The sequence below is a fragment of the Ambystoma mexicanum genome, chromosome 4q (assembly GCF_040938575.1).
Source record: "Ambystoma mexicanum isolate Mex_15411 chromosome 4q, UKY_AmexF1_1, whole genome shotgun sequence".
NCBI classification, from domain to species: Eukaryota; Metazoa; Chordata; class Amphibia; order Caudata; family Ambystomatidae; genus Ambystoma; species Ambystoma mexicanum.
In genome coordinates this window covers 328936640-328957812 of record NC_090928.1, presented here as the reverse complement: position 1 = coordinate 328957812, position 21173 = coordinate 328936640, and the positions used below count along the sequence as shown (strand labels likewise).

The window sequence follows — 21173 nt, the reverse complement described above, 5'->3', positions numbered from 1 at the left end:
GGACATCATTCCTAGCAAAGACTTGTAGCTGCAAACAGATAGTGTTGGTTATACCAAGAGGTGCTGCTGCACGTTTGCAAGGAGTGTATTTACCCTTTCTTTGGATGGGATCGCTTTGCAAGATACTGTGTATAGATTTGCACCCATGTACAGCCCCTTTTGAGAGGGAACTAGATGGGATTTTGGTTAGTTTATGCAAAACCCCAGGAACTGTACACAGTGGATGGTTTGAGCAGTGCAGTGAGAAGCCTTGGTGTATGACGCGGCCCTCACTAACCAGTCGTTGAGATACAGGTACACATGTGTGCCCTGTCGACGGAGGAATGCTACCACTGCCGTGAGGCATTTTGTGAATACTTGTGGTGCTGAACGCAGTCCAAAGGGTAGGGTTTTGAACTGGTAATGTTGGCCTGCTACTACAAAACACAGGTAGTGGCGATGTGTCTGATGAATAAGGATGTGAAAGTAGGCGTCCTCTAGATCTAGAGATGCTAGATAATCATTTGCTGCAGCTGCTACAGCACCTTTTGTAGAGTGACTATAAGGAACGTCGGAGCTTTTAGTTATTTGTTGAGCAATCTGAAATCTAATCTAAAATAAGTCTCCAACCCCTAGTCTTTTTCCTTACCCGGAGGTACCTGGAGTAAACACTTTGACGTCGTTGTGCAGGAGGGACTCTGTGAATGGCTCCCTTAGCCAGTAACAATTGGAATTCCTGCTGAAGCAGATGGTGGCATTTTTCTGCCTTCTTGAGTGGGGGGGATGGTTGGTGGTGTATTGACAAATTCCAATGTAAAGCCCTGATGGATGAGGGATAGCACCCATTCGTCGGTGGTGATGTTTATCCACTCCTGGACGAATTTCGACAGTCTTCCTCCCAGTGGGGTGCTCATGTGGGAGGCAATAGTCTCAGGTGTGTCAGGGCTGCTTGAACGAATGGCCTCTGGACTGCGAAGAGCCGCGGCGTTGTTGATTTTCCTTGTATGATTGGAATTTCTGCCTGTAAGTGTCTGCTTAGATTCTGTTGACGGTGTCTGTTACCTGCAATAGCCTCTGTAGACACTGTTCATTTCTTGAGAGACAAGCAACTGGAACCCCACTGGGCAATGGTTGAGGAAACCAGATTTCTTGGTGTGGTTGGATTGTAGGTGTAGTTGGCAACCTCTGCTTAAACTCTGATACAAGAGCTTTCAGGGTGTCCAGGATGTCAAAAGAGACAGCTCTAGGGGCAGGAGGTGCCCATTGGAATCGGAGCCTCATGGCGTGATGGAACTTGGCCTAGCACTGTTTTTCGTGAGATGTACTTCCGGTACTGGGCTTGAGGGGCTGAAGAAACAAAGCTGTTCTTCTAGTACTTCCTCCATCAAGCCATCATGATGATAACAAGGTATTTTTTGTCATTGACGATGTTGCCGGTGCCGCTAAGGTGTTAGTGGAGGATGTGGCTGCTGTCGATGATTGTGCTAACGACCTAGAAACCATTGGAGCAGGCGTATGCTCTTTGCCCAATGTCGATACAAAAACTGGCCTACCATGTGCATGTGGCATGGACGAAGTAGGAGATTTCTCCAATGTCCTGGTTGGCATCTTTGTCGTCTGACCGAGAACTTGTAGGGGTACGGCATGCACCCTTTTACTGCTTGTTGATGGTACGTCTTTACCTCTTAATAGAGGTGGTTCACTGGGTAGACCTACCCTGCCTAAAAGAAGCAGGAGTTCGCACAGATGCAGATTCAGATGCCCCATTGGCATCGTCGAGCCATGCCACCAGTCTCCAATGACGGTCTCTCAGGGTTTTATTGGAAAAGGACTGACATTTCACACTCCTCAACAATATGGTAGAGGCACTTCTCATGGAGATTCTTTAGGCTGCATTGAGTGCAGGCCTTAAAAATACTTTTCTTCTTTGTCTCAGCCATTCAAGTAGGCCAACATGTCATAGCTTCCGAAGACAGCTTTACTGTGGGGGAAGAGGACCGCAGGCAGGCCGGAGCAACGCAAAGTAAGACTCCTCTGAATGGGGATACTGGAACAGTCGTTGGAAACGTTAATTTTTTAATTATGAAAACATTTGAATCAAGAGAGATATTAAGGACTCCCAACACGGAAGGTGTGGTAAAAACTCTGAAGATGCCTCTAGGGGTGGAGTTTAGGGAGCCCTTTACATTCAATGTGGGAAGCATGACCCAAAATGATGATAATAGATCACTAAAGTTTTCAGTTTCAAATTAAACTGCTCTATGTTACTGAGGATTCCCAGCCGAACGTTGGGGAATATTCCCAGTATGTGAATCTATGAAAGATCCAATGTTGGAGTATACTAACAGTTCTAAAGACACATACATAGGAACGTAAGGTATTGAAGTCGTGGACAGTGGAAATGCATAAACAAAATCTAAATTATATGAATGAGAAAAATATGTTATGTCAAGAATAAAGCCAAAAACAATCCCCCTAGATACCCGCCTGGCATACATGACAATGTTAAAAGAACATAATTTAATGTTAATGAACTAAATGAGTTTCTGTGAAGTCTTAGAGAAATTGGGGGCAGTGAAAGATTTAGGCCTTAGATAATCACATTTGCTAAAAATATGTAGACATTAGTCCTTCAGCATAACCAAGATATACTCTAATAAGGATATCACATGTTCATATAACGGTTAATTTCCTATTACCCACTCTTCTAAGTTTGGTAATAATTTTGGGGGTATTAACCAGTGCTATGGTAAACAATTTAACAATCTCGGAAAAGTAAAGGGCAGCGTGGGGCATTCCGGCGCTTAAATCTCTGCAGAGCCCATGCAAGCTGAACACAGGTGTCTTGGGAAAGCATTGAACTCGCTGAGGTATCTTTCTGGCATAACTATGCAGGACCTTGAAGCATATCGCTCTGCTCGGGTGAGTGTGAGGTAGAGAATTCTTCTATGTAGCTCTTGGCTAAGGCCCTAGGGTTTTTACTCAATTTTTCGTGACTGGTTTAACTGGCGTTTCTCCTGATGAGCCCTCATCTAAGGACTCATTAGATCTACAGAATCTGAGAGGCCCCAAGCCTCTCTGGGTTAGAGTGCCTCGGAGGTACGAGTCTCCTCACAGTTGGCTGTGTTAGGCTCACTGGCTGGTGTAGGACTTGGGGCAAACGCCTGCTGTAGCCCAGGGCTATTCTTATAGGAAATCCCTGTACAGTGTAAACCCAGCAAGGGGCCCAGTACGTTTTGGTTGCCTCCTAAAAGACAGTGGGTGCCATCAGATCTTGTCAAATAGGTAGCTAAGGCCTCTGCCTGTATCACAAAGTGCAGGCTACAATTGCCAGACACGGATATGAGCTGTTTTGTGAATGGTGTCTGGATTTACTCTTGAAGAAATCCACAACTGGAGTGAAAGTCAGCCAAAGATAAACATAATAAAATGAATGTGACTTCCAAAGGTTAAAATGCATGCACCTGAGTGAATGGGAGCAGAATTCACGCTCAGCCCTAATGTTTATCCCTAGAGCAAAGGTCTACATCCTTGCGTTATCGAGCCTGGGAATGAGCCCCAATGCATAGCAAAAGCCAACACCAAGAGTAATCATGGAGGAGCCCTTATGGACTTTGCATCTTTCCAAGATGGCCAAGATTTGTCTGTATCGGAGGATATCTAAATTCTTTAATTGACCAGAGGAGAACCACAATCGATGCCTCCTTTTCTTTGCCCAATGGAACCAGCCGATTGGAGTTATACATAGCAGTACAGAACATTCACATCCCAGAGGCTGCATATTCTAGCTTCTGCTACAACCCTGTGGCCTGGATCATTTCAGATCAGAACTATGACAACAAAAAGAGCACTTCACTGGCCCACCAGGCCTGCTGTGACCATTTCAGTCTGTACGTTTCTGCTATCAAGTGGAAAATTTGTCTAAAAATTGTCTATATTGATCAGAAACAACAAAGACAAACCAACTACGAGGTTCCCTAATGTAGCACTGGGCCTTCAAACTGTATAGACCCCCCACCCCCTCCCCATTGCACTGGAGCACATATATTCCATGGAAGAAAGATGGTGCTCGGTGTGAGCTTGCATCAAAGATGCAGTTAAACAAAGAAGACCGAACCACAAGATCTTCAACTGTAGCATGGGGAAACCTTCAAGAAAAAAAAACGATTTCCAAATTTGAACATTTGGGGTAAACAGAGTCCCTGCAACTAACAAATTCTGACAGCAAGATCCAGAACTATACAAACCAGGAAAGCCTCATCAAAGGTGTATTTACTACAATGGAACACTTGTGCATTCAGAGACTTTAGGAAACCACAAAGAAAGTGAAGTTGGCTTTGACTGAACGAGTTCTAAGATTTAATCTCAAGTCCATGAGTGGCAATTCTGGTTCTCTAAAGATAACATTTAAACCTGTTTTTGTGCTTAATGCGATTTATTCTGTAGTGCAGAGTGTGTGCCTAATACAAAGGTAACTTTTTAAGTTCTACTAATGAAATTTCCCACTGCAGTACATAATTCTTTGTACTTACTGAAAGAGTGCAGAAGGTGGAGAATGACACACGGGTGTCATGGTTATGACTTGAACAGTTATTATACCAGAAATAAAAGAGAATAGGAGGGGTTTCCCTACCTTCACTAAAGCACTAAGGATTCAGTCGGGATGTGCATGTAAATCAAGAGTCCACTGTCCTGTTTTAAAACCTATTTCTGTCCCTCACACTTATAACTAAACTAATGAAGCAGAAGATCTTCTTGGCCCAGATGAATGACTCCCCTCTTCTGGACAACAGATCACAGTTACAAGTCTTTGGTGGGATCTTTACCTGAGCGAATTAATCCCTTCCCCCAGGTCGCAATCCCTTTCCAAAGCACAAAACAAAGTTCCAGGTTGAAATGTTAAAACGCAGTAACGTTCTCAGTTCAAACTCAAAAGATCATGTTCCAGTTCAAACATCTCCAGGTGTCTTGCTCTCAGTAGATTCACAATGCCAGGGGAATGACTCCCTTCTCCTGGCCTTTTCCCAGGCTTACATTGCAGTTCAAAATGCCAGGGGGAATGTCTCCCTTCCCCTGGCCTTTTCCCAGGCTTACATTGCAATTCAAAATGCCAGGGCTAATGTCTCCCTTCCCCTGGCCTTTTCCCAGGCTTACATTTCAATTCAAAATGCCAGGGCTAATGTCTCCCTTCCTATGGCCTTTTCTCAGGCTTACTTTGCAGTTTGCAATGCCAGGGCTAATGACTTCCTTCCCCTGGCCTTTTCCCAGGCTTACTTTGCAGTTCGCAATGCCAGGGCTAATGTCTCCCTTCCTCTGGCCTTTTCCCAGGCTTACTTTGCAGTTCGCAATGCCAGGGCTAATGTCTCCCTTCCTCTGGCCTTTTCCCAGGCTTACTTTGCAGTTTGCAATGCCAGGGCTAATGTCTCCCTTCCTCTGGCCTTTTCCCAGGCTTACTTTGCAGTTTGCAATGCCAGGGCGAATGTCTCCCTTCCTCTGGCCTTTTCCCAGGCTTACTTTGCAGTTTGCAATGCCAGGGCGAATGTCTCCCTTCCCCAGGCCTTTTCTCAGGCTTTCCTTGCAGTTTACAACACCAGGAGGAATGACTCCCTTCCTCTGGCTCTTCTTACATTTTGCTTCACAGTTCACAGCACCAGGGGGAATGACTCCCCTGGCTTTTCATACACTATTCTCAGTATGGCAGACTCGGTTCACTCTCCTGGGGGTGCGAGTCCCAGACCTGTGTTTCTCTTGGAGCACTCCTTTGCCACGTACTGTCACGAGGAAGATGACTGTCAATGATCTTCCCATTTGGTTTTTGTGGGTGCGGGTCCCAGACCAGTGTTTCTCTTTGTTTTTCTTCTTGCACAGTTGGCTCACTCCTTTGCTATGTATTGCCATGAGGAAGAGGACCGTCGACAATCTTCTTTTTGGGTTGAGGGTCCCACATCCTGGTCGCTATGCTATCTCCTGCGTGCTTATTAGTGTTATTTGGTATACTATGGGAATTTCTCTTTCCCCTGTACTGGGAAGCTTTTCTTTGGTTCCCCTCCTGTTGCCTCTGTGACCCTTTTGTGCTACCAACCAACCGTTCTGGTAACCCCTGTACCTTCAGGGTTTGATCCAGCGTCTCCTGGTCGGTGTCAGGATCGTCTCTCTATGTGTTTGGGTCTTGCTCAGCTTCCTGGGCATGTTGCAGCAGCTCCACCACTGCTGTCTCTTGCAGGCGACGCACCCAACTTCGATCGCACTGTTAGACTCTGGCTGGACTATGGCGAGGCTCATTAACAGCACTACATGGTTTTCAGTTATCTAAATGCCATTAATGCACACATTCAGTTTACATTTACTATCGGAAGGCAAATACAAAAATACAGTGGAATGGCAGGAAGGCGAAAATACGGTAGAATGAGCGTAGGTTTAATGTCAGGACTGTAAACGTTAACTCTCCAGTAGCCAAACACTTTTTAGAAAACAAACATTGGGTGACACAGATGAAATTCCAAATACTAGAAGTAGTTGATCTAAAAAAACGTAATAGATCCTTCATGACTAAATTAGAACAAAGAGATATATTGGATTAGTAGTCTCAACACAGTATTCCCAAGTGGGATGAATGATGAATTGAACTTGCACTCCTATATATAAGTATGGCATTATTATAGATTAGACCTGGTCTTTTCAAAAGATAGGTGAACCGAGACTGGATTATTGTACTCTTCAAACTATAGTATTGTGATCAACATCGGCAAGAGACAACCACAATCTATATAGTACTCTATATTAATGTTCATTTGATGTTATAAGCAATTAGTACTTTATGTTAGTATTAGGACCATAGTTGGATTCATTTATTAATACATTGGAGGTATGACACCTGTGTCAAGAGATGTTCATAGCTGTATGTTCATAACCATTATAATAACCTGTTACCACATTGAGTGGAGTGTGATCTGAAAATGTATGGTAGCATATTCAAATAAGCATAGAGTAATGAAGTGTTATTTAGGGTAACCCTTATAAACTCCACATGCTATCCTTAAATGTTTTGTACATTGTTGGGAGAATGTCATTGATGAATTATACACACTGTGTTCCGTAAAATTTGAATGTTCTAGTCGATATAAGCCAATATGAAATATTATGTTTATGTTTTTGTGATGGAAGGGTGAGATTGCGGTCGAAATGACGTCATTGGTTCCTGTACATGATGATGTCATTGCGTGGGTGCGTGCACGCTAATCTCTGGGTTTTTATTAACCTTTCACCGTTCTACATACGAGACTGCTCGTATTGACACTGCTTTTGTGGGAACAGTGTTGTTGCTTAACGCTGATTACTGTCATGTGGGAATCATTCCAACATTTATATATATATATAATCTTTTTTAGAAGTTTAGGGCATACATAAGAAGATATATGAATTAGGATTCTGCTTTCCCTTTTTCTACACACTCCATATCTGGGAATAGAACATGTTTACACACTGTTGGCAATGTTTCCTTGTGGGAAATGTATGTAGTGTTGCGAGTTTTCTGATTATGTATTTTTCATTTTGTATTTTGTTTAAATGAAGGGTAGCAAGGTGCATCATGTTTATTTCATTCACAGATCACTTGGCGCATGGGATTTTACATATCCCAATGAGACACTATCTATCTCAACAAGATAACAGGTATGAGATTAGTACTTTTTGTAAGGTCTTCTGTTACACTTTGACTACACACGTTTACATTTTTGGAGGTCATAACTTAACTGTATGCGTTACACTATTGCAGTTTGATAACCTGAAGACGAACTATGTCTGAAATGCATTGATCAAGCACTGTCAGCCTCGCTAATTGTTGAATGGATGTGAAAACATCAATACAATTATTTTATACCATTTTTGGTAAAGAAAGAGTAAAGAATGTTTATTTCTTTTAGGGCAAACATGCAAAAGTAGAAGTGAAGAGATTGTTCTGTGGGGGCGCAACCAGTACCTTGGGATGTTTGTTGCGCCTAATAGCTAGGATGCCCTGGACTGCAACCATGGCAAGTTTTTTAAAAACATTTTTTAAATGGCATGACGTTGCGTCTGCTGTCATCACAATTTCCTGGGGATAATGCACATGCCAGCACGACCTCGTGTTTACTGGGGAGACAAAGGGGTGCAATTTTTGAGGCATGCATCAGAATTTCCTAGGTGCAATGCAGGTGTCTGCAAGACAGTGGGCCTTGTTACAAGTTTTGTGGTAAATCTGCTGAGATACCACCAGACGGAATTGCTGTTACCGCCACTTGGTCCGGCGGTATTACCCCCAGATTACAAGTGGTGGTAGACAGTGTTAGTCCCCATTACATTGAGTCCATAGGGGATTTCAGCTGAATTACAGCCAGCAGCAATTCCACAAAAATTGCTGTTTTGGCCAGAAAGGTGGCAGATTTACCTCGAGCTCTCCATCAAACTCGTAGTTGGGTGGTGTGATCATGCGGATGTAGCGGCATTACCAGCACATTTTTACTACACTGCCCAACTTATAATGAGGCCCAGTGTGTTTACTTTGATGTGGCATTAGTGAAAATGGGGGTTTAACCTGGCACAGCAATGCTTACACTGACAGTCTAGAGAAAAACGCAGGAATATTTCAGTGCATTACTGTGTGCCTGATCCTCACCCTAGGCTCATTGAGCAACTTATTGTTAGTAGCAATTTGCAATACTTGACATACATACGTCCTGCATTATTTGAAAACCACCCAAACATACTTTTGGAAGTAACCTGGGAAGTGGTGGCAGCTTATTTAGAGTTTATTTTATAATATTGCTGTTTATATTGTAATTCATCAACTAGCATAAGAACAATGGTGTGCATTAAATGATCAATTTCATGGCACAATATTTTAAAATGCCAGCCACATGTTGAGTGGCATGCTGATAGCGGCACACTCCATAAGTCAATACCTTTGTGAAATGGCACAAATATATATTTGTCTACTGGGTAGTGAGTATCCTGCGTTTATATCAGGTACACATGTTGTGATGGGCACATATATGACTTTCTACTAGGCGCTAATGGTGACCCGGTGTCCTGGGTATTTTACGTGCAGGACTGCCCGAAAAATGTTTGGTTTCAATTGAAATTCTCTAGAAACTGCGCAGCAAAAAGCACCAATTTAACCCCTTGTTTTAAAAATGTTCCTGGGAGATGGACGACACCATCAATGCCCTTAGGAGGGGTCAAGCAGCCTTACTTTCACCATTTGGCCAAATATGGATACCGCTCTACATGGAACATTCCCAGGCCGCCAACGAATGCAGCAGCAGTGGCAGACACCCCTGGGGATCTCAAAAGGTCACCTAAAACACATCGCACAATCGTGACTTCACCCCTTGACAGGACAATATTCTAGTTATTATCCTGGCTCATCTCCATTTCGACAATGTCGATCTGATGTCAGCCAGTTGCTTGGTCATGCGACTATGCTCCTGGTTGCTTTTATGTAATTTTCCCCTTCCCAGACCCCTGGCTGAGGTCTTCAACTGTACCATTTACATTGAATCAGTGCATTGAAGTCGTGAAAGATATGCATCCTCATAACCACTGTGTGCAGTTTATTAAGAGACGTATGTGCACTGTGAGAGTGCCTGTTTGCCAGTGGTGCCAGAACGCCAAACTCACCTTTGCTTTGGAGGAAAGGGCGCGTAGGTTCAGGCGAGCGGAAGACAGCATCTGCACGGCTTCCTGGTAGTTTGTCTTGGTTTTGCTGCATCTCACTGCCACTGAGGAATAAAGTGCAACCGACATCAGTTTGATGCAGTCATGAAAGTGTTCAAGACTGTAGTGAGTGACATTGGGTGCATTAAAGGCACACCATTTACCTGTAAACCCAACACGTGTGTACAGACATGGGCCCCCACCAACTCTGCAACCGTTACTCCTCCATCCGTGTGCCTTTATAATGTTTCCAGGAAACCCCTCCACGCACAGACCTCAAACATTCCACCCACTGAGCATCCCATCGACAAGTATACATCATGGCAATTCTCCACCCCAACATTAGCTCGCAGACAGCAGAGTCACCATAAGCAAAGAATGTACAGAATACCTGTCAAATGTGCAGGTCAACCACCCTACGCAGCCCCAAAGTCCTGCAAATGTGTTACTCACCAGCTTGTTGTGGGGGGACTTACGTTCCGATACAGGGTTTCCTCTTCCCTTCTTCCTAGTTCAGTCCCTACTCCCCCAACCCAGTACTCTGACAGCACTGCATTGCTCTTGGGTAGGGTTGACGCCATTCCTGTGCCACACCCCACAATTCATTAGTTACTCCTTCATTAGTTCTCACTTTTTCCATTTCATGGTATTTGCACAATCCTTTTATGCGAAATAGATATTATTTTGATAAGAACAATGCATTGAGGTTGATGCAATGCATTGTTGAGGGGAACAGAGGCACTGAAGTAAAAGATTGAACCCAATTATGCACTCATTTTGAACACATCACCTAGTTCCGCCACTGATCCTTTCGCTTGCATCACCCTTCACACTTTCCCACCTAATAAACAGATTTTATTCACCCACTTCTTGCAACAAGCTTGATCAAAATGTCTCTCATGCTTCTCTTCACATTTTCCCATCCTCCTCAACTGTTCCTTAAGATCAAAGTTAACTCGGTCAAAAAAATCCAATCACTCTGGGATCAACTTGTTATACAGCCCACTCCTTCTCAGTGCTACAGAAGGGGACAGACACATCACAGAGTGTGATGCTGTACAATATGCCCTCACAGTGTACATCCTGCCATTTTTATACAAGATGCCCTGGCCAACTGAATGCTGCCCTATTACAGCCCTCAACACAAATCCTTTTATGCACAGTATTGCGATCTAATAGCATACCTTGTTCCTTTGTCCTTCCAACCACCTGACCATTGCAGACGATTCGAATTGTACGCCAATTTCAGTCACGCGTTCGGCCGCAGTGCCTTTAGAATGAAACCCATCTCCCAAGGAATCGCCAACCACTGAGGTTGTAACCTATGCCAAGGTCTTAATGAACAGTCTTTTAGAATTATAATCCACTAACACAGGCATACACCTCTCACCCTGTTCTAGTCCTTCCTTCTGCCCAACTTCTCACCTAGACTTTCCAATACAGGTTCTCACCTTAATAGTGGGACATGTCCCCCTGGACACAAGAAATGCACCGCACCAGTTTCTCACAATTTTGGTTCCTCTAAGGCCACTAATAACATTACATCACACATCTTTTAGTCATCCATCTTCCAAAATGACCCTCATGCAGAATCTCATTATCAGGGCACCTCCCACTGGCTAAGGAGGCGGGGGGGGGGTGAACTTTCCCACTGTGAAGTGGCAGCTCCTTAAGCACACACACTGTTCACCTCTGAGCTTCCACAGTGACCGATACCCCTGTCCATCTTTCAACCCCCCCCCCCATCTATTTGACAAACAATCTTTTGTACTTCATGTCACCACTCCTCATCTCAAACTTGAAGAGTCAAACTTGTATGGATCACTGGCTGTGGTAACACCACCCAGGTATGTTTTGCAATCTCTACATGTTCAAATGTTTGAATGGTAGCAGCGAGAAGCAGTCTGCCATCACCTTCCAAGGGCCAGGCATACATTCTCAAGTCGAAATCATATTCTTGTAACTTCAGTGCCCATTTGATAGTTTTGGATGCCACACTCCACAATCTACAATCTACAGATAAACCATGAAGAGGTTTGTGATCAGTTATTGTTTTAAACCGTATTTCTATCAAAACAAAAACTTTAAATTGTTCTATGGCCCACTTACGCGATAACGCCTCTCTAGCCACTGTTGAATAATTGGGCTCTGCTCCCCACAAGGGGTAGTGGAGGCAAAAGTGATAACTACTAAATTCCCAACGTGTTCTGTTTAAGTGCAGCCCCCAGCTCAATTCTACTGAAGTCAGCAGTCAAAATCCTGAAATCTTTCAGGTTGAACATACCCAACCTTCCTTGATCCCTTTCAATGGATCTGCACATTTTTCTGTCCAGAAAAGCATAGACCGTTCTGCATTAATTTGCTCAATAACCAATTATGAATCGAATCCTTCTAGAAATGTGGACTAATGCCTGCAGGCTTTATGAATGCCTCATCTCTCAGTGTTGACTCTTTCTTCACTGCCCATAGCACAATGACTTTGGGACTTATTCCTCTCTGATATGTCACCTTGTTTACTTTGTACCTACAATTCTCTTTCGTGACTGTCAGACACTCTGATGTAATTTCTGCAATAGCGCCAAACATCAGCCAAAAATCAAGACATTTTTCTCAAAATACTTCCTGCATTTTTTCAATTCGTTTTTGCATTGTACCCTGATGCCAATGGAAAAGACAGATTTACTGGGAATGCCCCTTCAGGAAGATGCAGCTCTGCAAAATTCTTCTTGAGGTGGACAACACTTTTGGCTCCTTCCGATACTGCAGACAACTAATTCATTTTTGTCAAGTGGTCTCTCGCCAGCCATATTCATCTGTAATATCAATGCAGGTTCACAGACCTTCTCATGGAGCCCCCATGCTTGCATGCAATCCCTATGGGGATATACACCCTGCTCCCTCTACTTTACCAATAATGTCCTACGCCCTCCAAGTAGAAGCACAACGAGCTGAATCTTGTACATCACGGGCACATTTCATTTTTCAACACAATGCAGTGCTTGTATCCCTTCAATTCCCCAGGTCTTCCTTGAACACTGCTGGCTAGTGTACTCCAGTCCCCTTCCTGAGCTTCAAGTTGGATAGCAGGGTCGCCACAGGGGCCAGGTGCCACCACAGGGAGCATGCTACTGGGCATGGGGACAAGCTTGTTGCTATCCCCAACATGCCTCCTAAGCTAAGCAACAGGTCCCCAAATTAAACTGCCTGTTGTGCCCCAATTATCTCTCTTAAGTTTACCCCATCCAAGCGTCTGTTTTTCTACATGTCTGCTTAACACATCACCTGTAGCACACAATTCGTAAATAATCTTCCCGGAAGACAATGAGTTTGGGAAATAGTCTGAGGAATACCGGTGTTCCCCCCCCCCCCCCCCCGCCAGAAAGTGAGATTGGGTTCTTGGAGAAGGAGCAAGAGAGCTTTGGGAGTTGACTCAACAAGAGACTAGTAATAATACAGGAGGAAAGAGAGAAGGTGAACAGAAGCAAGGTAGAGGAACATCAAATGAGAGAAGAGGAGAGAAAATGAGAGTAAGACAGAGAAAGGGGAGGAAGAGGAGGTTACAAAGAAAAGAAAAGTGGATAGGAGCAAGGGGGATATGGAGAAGGAGAAAAGGAGGAACAACTGGGGCAGGGGTAATCATTTCAAGTTGCAAGCTACTAGCCAGCCATACAAATTAATGTGCCCCTGAATTTCCACACACACACAGCAAAGTATTTCTTACTTGCCAAGAGTAAATTATCACTAGTCAATGGCTAGTGCACATTTTGAGACCTGCTGAAGAAGTAAATAGGAGGAGCTAGGTCACAGGATAGCAAAGAAAAGAAGGGGTAACACGTGAAAGGGAAGACAGAGCGAAAAACAAGTGGCAGACAAGGGTGAGGAGGAGTTGTTAATGAACTGAGCAGAGGTGGAAGATCAGGAGGAGGGTGGTGAGATTGGAGAGGATAAAAAAGGGAACGTTCAAGTCAAGCCTGGCAAAGTTGAGTGGGCAGGAGGGTCAGAGGAGAGCACCAAGCCAAAACGAGTTGATACTTGGAAGGGCAGAGGACCAAGCAAGTGGTGGTGTTTTGAGGAGGGGGACAGAAGGTAGAGAACTAAATAAGAAGGGGTTATATTTAGAAACAACCACACAGTCAAGCGTAAGGGAGTAGCAAGAGATTGGGCTGGTAGGCAAGAAAGCCAGGATCCTGGGAAATGGAGCTGGCGGGGCTAATCAGAGTTGAGCATTGGTTTACCTGGTTTAGTCTCTGGGCCCTTCTGAGGGATCATTTCCAGCCTAACATGTTGACCCAGATGCGATAAGCAAAAGCTACATCAAAACCCCATTGGGCGGAGACCACCCAATGTACTCAAAGACATAGAAGAACTACCACAGGATCAGGAAGCCCTCAGGAGAAAAGATCGATTCCGCGATTGAGTAATGGGAGACACCCTGAGAACCAAAAATAAAACAGTCAAAGCTATTTCTTTTGACTAGAGAGTTTCGTTTTAAAGTCAAGTGGATGCCTTGTGATCAAAACCATACAGGTCAACAGGCTAGAACCCAGTGCGCTTGTCAAGGCCAAGGGCAGTTAGTAAACCAGGTACTAATTAAAAAAGAAAGCAATTGTGAAGCTGCTACTGGTGGATGTGTGTATATGGACCCTATGCCCAAGGTATCCAAAGTGAAATGATATACAAGGTGGTACACAACCACACTGTTCAATTGCAAGTTAATAGCATGTTTATATGGACGAAGGATGAATATAGCCGACATGTGTTTCGACCAACTAGTCTTCTTCCAGGCTGAGAATGTTTTAATTAAGCCCTTTTAGTATGGAAAGAGGCTGATTCTATTTATTCAAGCTGCTAATGCGCCCATCAAATCTAAATATGCTCCAATTTTCAAGCCATGAGTGCAGAGTACCATGCTATCGAATTAATGCTTTTCAGCCATACACAAACAAGTTGGCTTGTGACCCTTCTCAGATGGAAGCAAGTCATGATGCAGACGCAAGCAATTACCGAAATACTTGTTTTGTTAACTTAATTTTCTCTGTGGAGGTTTTTTATCCTAGAGATTATATCTGGTCCCATCCTTACTTTGTGTGCAGAAGGAGAGAGGGAGGGAAGAGAACGGAGGAGCAATTCTGGCAGAAGAACTAGAGCTAAAAGGATAAGGGCACCCGTTTCCATGTTCTCTCTCTTGCATTTTACCTAGTTTAAAACCCCTTTACTAAAAGCTTGGAGGTGAACTCCAGTGTCTGAACCTTTTTGATTGTCACAATATTCATCCCACATTCTCAAATTAGGAACATTCACCACTGGCTCTACTGCAGTGGGGACCGATGTAATAGTCTCCATCAGGAATGTCAAAAACGTGCCTTACACACGTCCTTATATAATTTATTTAAAATTTCTGTATGGGTACAGAAGGAGGAGACTGACACAAAGGTGGCATGATTGTTGGCATAGACATATTCAATCAAAAAGAAGAGGAAACCAATCTGTCCCCAACCCTAAGAGGGGTTCTCCTGCCTCAACTAAGGAATTAAGGGATTCGGTCAACATGTCCAAGTAAATGAAAAGAGTTCACTGTCTTGTGTCAAAATGCCTACTTCTGTCCCTCACACTTTTAACACTACCAAAGAGGTAGTGGATCTTCTTGGTCCAGAAGAATGGCTCCCTTCTTCATGGCAATATACTATGTTCCTATTGCAGGTGGGAACTTTTGCCTGAGAAAATGACTCCCTTCCCTGGGTCTCTGTTCCTTTACAGGATTTCAAACACAGTTCCAGCTGGTGATGCTGTAAAGGTCTCAGTTCCAATTCAAAAGGTAAAGTTCCAACTCCAACTTCATTCCTTATTGCCCATAATTTTCTTCACTGTTGTGTTCCTGGAGAAAGTCTCCCTTCTCTACGTATCTTGTCCTCAATACTTCCTCAGTGCCAGGACAATGACTCCTTCCGTTTGGCTTCACAATACACAACACCAGGGGGTAATGACTTCCTTCCCTTGATCTCTGTTGGCTTTACAGTATGCAACACCAAGGGGGGCAGGAGGCATGGTTTCCTTCCCCCGACCTCTCTTGGCTTCGTGTTACACAGTACCAGGGGGTACATCTTCCTTCCCCTGATCTTTCTCTTGGCGTCATGGTACACAATACTAGGGGGGTTATGGCTTCATTCCCCTGATCTCTCTTGCCTTGCAAGTTCACTGTAGTAGGTGGAATGACTCCCTTCCCTGGACCCTGGGAAAATGACTCCCTTCATCAAGCCCTACTCAGGCTCTTTGTCACAGTTCATGATGCCAGAGGGAATGTCTCCCTTCCCCTGGCCTTTCATAGGCTTTGGTTTTGGTAGACCTGGTTCACTATCCTGCCAGGTACTGCCACAAAGAAGATTACGTGTAGGGATCTTCTTCTATGGGTGCCGGTCTGAGACCCACATCACGTTTGTTATGTCTCTGTCGCCCCCACCAACTACCCTGGGAGCCCATGTACCTTTTTGGCCCTCTGCCGGCGTTCTGTGGTTGGTCTCTGGTGCTTCCTGCTTTGGGTCTTGTGTTGTCTTTTCCAACCTCCCGTCTGTTGTGGCGGATCCACAATGTCTGCTGCCTCCCTGGGCAAACAGAGCACTCTTTTGGCTTTTTCTCACCAGACTTTGCTTTTCTCTTGCCCCCGTTCGGCACCAGAGTTACCCTGGCTGGAGAACTTCAACACCTGTTGCTTGTCCCCACGGGAAAGGATACAGCTGTGTGCGCTACGACCATGAGGCACCCGGATGTCCAGACCTCTCTGTCTTTCCGTGGTTCCCTTGTCCTCTCAGGCTTCTTTGGCTCACATGGCACTCAGCACTTTTCCAGCTCTCCGGGCTTCTCAGTCTCTTTGGGAGTCGTACAGATGTACAGGCTCTTCTCGTGTGGCACAACTTCCCTGCTCGATGCTCCGAGTCCCTCCTTTCATTTTATGGTTTCTGGGCACAAATGACTAGAATGCTCATTCAGGGTATCCATGGTGCTCTTCATTGCTCTGCACCTTACCTGGGTTCCAGTATCTGTCAAGTAGTACTCAGTTAGGTAGTCCCTGCTCTTCTTCTCAGCAGAAGTCCAGTATGTTTTCTTTGGGTAACTTCTACTCTTCCTCATCTCAGTGGGAGATGGGCTGTCTACTAGCCTACCATACATGGAAGTGGGGGGTTGAGTGAGGGCATAGGAGGGTGTGTAGGAGATGGGTGGAGGTGAATGAGGGTTTGTATACCGCATTTCCCTTCGGAAGATTGTCCATATCCCTAGAGGGCAGTCTCTCCGCATGTGGTCCTCCTGCTGGTTACCTCCCCCAGGGGGACTATTGGGTGGTGGCCTCACCTCCCTGGCCTCATGGGAAGGGGCTTACCCCCAGGGAGAAGTGACGACATCCAAGAGTTTGTCACACTTCATATATCACCAAAATATATATATTTTTTCTTCTCCATAAGCACCATAGTTAATGTACAGTTCAGACAACTCATGCAATCACAATCTTCGTGTGAAATAATGGAATAAGGTAAACCTTAACGCTTCCAATAAAATGTACTGTAGAAAAACCTCCTAACATGCCTAGAATGAGGAAGTATGTTAACAGGTTAGTGAATATGCCCACCTTAATGTAAAATGTGTGTATTCTACCTTGGCAATCAAAAAATGCAAATATTGCAAACCGCCAAAATAATCCTGGGCCTTATGAGAGCAGAGTCTCAATTTGGTGGGGATTCTTCATTTTGCCTATACACAACATTCCTTTCACTAAAATAGTGCACACTACAACCTATGGCACAGTTCTGTGTGTCACGATCCAGTCTTAAAAAAGCGTGAAGGGTACTTGCTGTTAATTGGAAAAACAAAATCTTCCATATCAGGTTTATAATGGTATGCCATACAGGAAAAGATCTGTTTTGAAATGTTACTTTCCCGTCAATTGCCTAGCTTGGCTCTGCCAAAAGTCACATTTGAACTTTTTTGAAGGCGAGGAGTTTGGGCTTTTCAAAACACATTTATGAGGGATAGACTTCGCAGTGAGAGGTCAACAGGTTGTGACACTAACATTTGGGTTATTACCGGTACTGGTGGTTACCATTTCATGGCAGAAGCTTTTTTTATGTCTGGGAAATGAAGAAATCGTGTGTTAGAGCACTGACACTGAAGCCCAATTATTATTACTGTGTCAGAAGTATACAGCCCTTTAGAGAACATATCAGAGGTCAGCTTAGTCTTAAAACCAGGGAACGGGTATAGCATGATAGATCAAGTAATACATAAAAAATGTAGGTCATGTATAATATCGTGCAAGCTTACGTGCCTCTAATTGTTCAACCGGAAAATGTACACAGAGAACGGAAAACAAAATACAACGAATTAAAAGAAAAGCATGCTCATGTGTAAGGGCTGCTCAGCGCCTGGCCCAATTTGAGCCTGCCTAGGTAGGCGGCACGCTTGTCTCCTGAGGGAAATAAAGACACGGGGCTGAAATTGTAGTTTTTGTGTATGGTTTGTATTTTGGGTGTCTACTTAATTATACCACTTACCAGTGTGCAGTGGACTGAAACATCCAGCCACCTTACTGGGGGCTGGATGGAATGGAAGAAAAAAAAAGGAAGGAATAACAGACAAAGAAGCATACTGGAGAGAGGAAATAACCATTAAGAAAAACAGTTTGAAGCAGAGGAAGAAGCAGAAATCACATGCTATAAGTTCCCTGGGGCGTGGCCTCGAGGAGCCTCACCCCCCCCCCAGGGGTTATTAGTTTTCCTCTGCCAGGATGCGTGTGCCAGGTGCAGCCCGATATTAAACCGTGGGTCCGGCCTGTGGAGCAGTTTGCCAACCCCGGGGCTAGGCCGGGCGCGCCCAGAAGCAAAGACATCAGGCCATGTGTAAAAGGCGGCCCGGGGAGAAAAAGGCCACTCAGCACTGAGCCGCTGCATCCTTGTAACCTGGGTGAACAGCCCCAACGGGCCCGCCAGAGTGGGAATATTAATGCACGGGCCCTGCACCTTGTGCCAGGCAGGAACAGAAAATGGAGGGGACAGGTCCTGCACTCTCATGCGCCAGAGCGAGACGGTGAAGGAGGTGTCCCCATGGCAACAAGGACACCGCCTGGAGGAACTAAAGCACGCCGAGCATGGCGGTAACCACGTGAATACCAGTACTGTCATGGGCCCTGGGCATGGGTGACTGCAGCAGTCACACCCTGTATAAAATGTATATAAATGTATGTGGGTATATATTTATAGGCACATGAGTGTTATGTTTGGATATACGTTTCGTCATTTAGGTTTATATGTTTTTACATAAGGTTACTTTTTAATTTCCGCAAAGGGGAGTTAAGTGTAGAGATACCCTGGAGTGAGAGAGAAAGAAGTGGCGGCATGACAAAGGCAGACTATGGGATGGAATCACGAACTGGGGCCATCTTCTGCCCCAGCTGCCCCCCCCCCTCCACCCCCACTACACAATTTAGTGGCGCTTGGTAAGAAGTAGGGCCCTGTTGCATCTGTCCCACGCTAAGGGTTTATCTTTGACCCCCCCCCCTTTGGGGGAGGGTGGGCTGAGAGGGCAGAACCCTCAAAGGAAAATAATACCAGTGGAAGAAAGGGAAAGGATTGCACGTCGGTTAGAGTAATAAATGGTTATGTATCTGTTGAATTATATGTACAATAAAAACGGGTCTCCGTTGGCAGTATTGCTGTGAATGGAATAAGGTAAAAACTCAAGGTGTACCCCATCTCCTGTCAGACTACCATCTTCATATCGCAGGATCCTTAGTGCCCCTTCCTTCCCAGCTGGTCTGGGTGGTTCCAATGGGGTCCATCCCTGGCCTGGGGAAAAGGAATGCGCGCCCTGGCCAGAACTACCCAGGTTACAGCTGCAACGCTGACCACGGTTTTTGCTGTTGTAAAACTAAAGTTGCAAATGCAACAAAGGACCAGCCAGCAATTGGTTCCAACAAATTGATGGCAGACGAAGAAGGTGCCAGCATTTCAACTGCCACCACAGCAGGATCCTAAGCATGCATGTCCAGTGCTGTGGTTTCACTTATACACCTGCACTCCAGGGCATGCATACCTAGACAGCAGAGCTGCATTATGGATTAGGGATCACTTTCTTCTTATTAATGTTAGGAGTGCCCTCAAGCTAAGCTTTAACCTCCACTACTATTCCTTGTGCCCCGGAAATGTAAGTTTGATACTACTGCTTATTGCTTCAGCGAGCTCACAGGAAATCTCCAGATTATACAGGTATTTAAGAACCGAAGCGCAGAATGCTGCAATTAGTCTGCATGTGCATACAATTCTAACTTTATGGTAGAGTTCTAGATTGTTGGTACCCCGTTTCACCTATAAACGACTGCCAGCTCTGAAACCACTGTTTAAAATACTATTTTATTCAGTAAAACCTTTTCACAGGGATGGACAGGGATACCCACCAGCGGTTCAGGTAGGATGTAGGTGCAGTGCAGTTCAGAGTCCCACAATAACGCCCCAACACATGCATGCACAATCCCCATAAGCTGGAGAGACTGACAAGAGTTGTGCAAAACTGACCAGCTGAGCTCTTTGCATACTAAGCTCTCTGGGGCATAGGAGGGAGGCAAGAACATTCGTTATCACTGCTAGTAGAAGACTAGAGAGGGCTGCTTATCACACTAATGATAAATTCCTTAAGCAGCAGTGGACCTAAGCCAGGATTTGATGGAGCTGGAAGTCTGGACAATTGTCCAGTACTGGAATGGCAAATGTGACCATGACCCTTCACGCATATGTTAGCAATGAACAGAAATAAGAGCAATGATAAAGCATGGCCAACACCAGGGTAAGACATGCCATAGACTAGTGAGGTGATGGTTCACAAGGCAGATGGTAATCTTAGCTTTGAAGGTTTGCCCACATGGGCTTTTCCGGCACCAATTCTCTTCAGAACGGGAGTACCAACAGCAACCCAGACAGGAGCTTCTGCCTTATTGTGCATGGTCAGAGTGATGCGGCACCTCTAAAGGCTGTCCATATCTTGATTACACTTACTAATTTAGAGAGAGAGAGAGAGAGATTGCAAGCGTTTCAACATTTGCCAAAGGTGCGAGATTCCCTCTACTGAGGAGGGAACAAAGCCAAATATGGTGGCCACACGGGATGGTCTAGATAGTAGTATAAACGTTTGGAAATGGAACCACATTTCATAAAAGTACCAAACCAAAAATGCAAATATAATAACTTTAACATACTTTACGATATAAATATAATCAAAAAAGAATTAAATCAATTCCCTGCCGAGCTTCCAAGGTAAACTACGCACTCCTAAATTAACCATGATCAGCAACTTGTTCCTGATGTGAAAAACATGTTCAATAAAATTGTAACTTGCATGGGCAGAATATGTATCCTGTGGTGCAAAAATAAAACGCATGGCTTGTGACACAAATTATTATTTTTTATGTGGCACTTCTGATTCCCAGCCAGACGACATGGAAGCATTCAGAGAAAATGAATCTA

At 44.6% G+C, this 21173-nt stretch overlaps 1 protein-coding gene across 1 annotated transcript in view; it reads right to left on the bottom strand.

The window, feature by feature from the left end:
- The window catches only part of TTC27 (tetratricopeptide repeat domain 27), a 1783878-nt gene that overhangs the window by 19687 nt on the left and 1743018 nt on the right, over positions 1-21173 (bottom strand). Inside the window, exon 19 of the mRNA XM_069607906.1 lies at positions 9637-9737. Coding sequence (XP_069464007.1) covers positions 9637-9737 — 101 coding nt within the window. The remainder of the gene's footprint in view (positions 1-9636; positions 9738-21173) is intronic.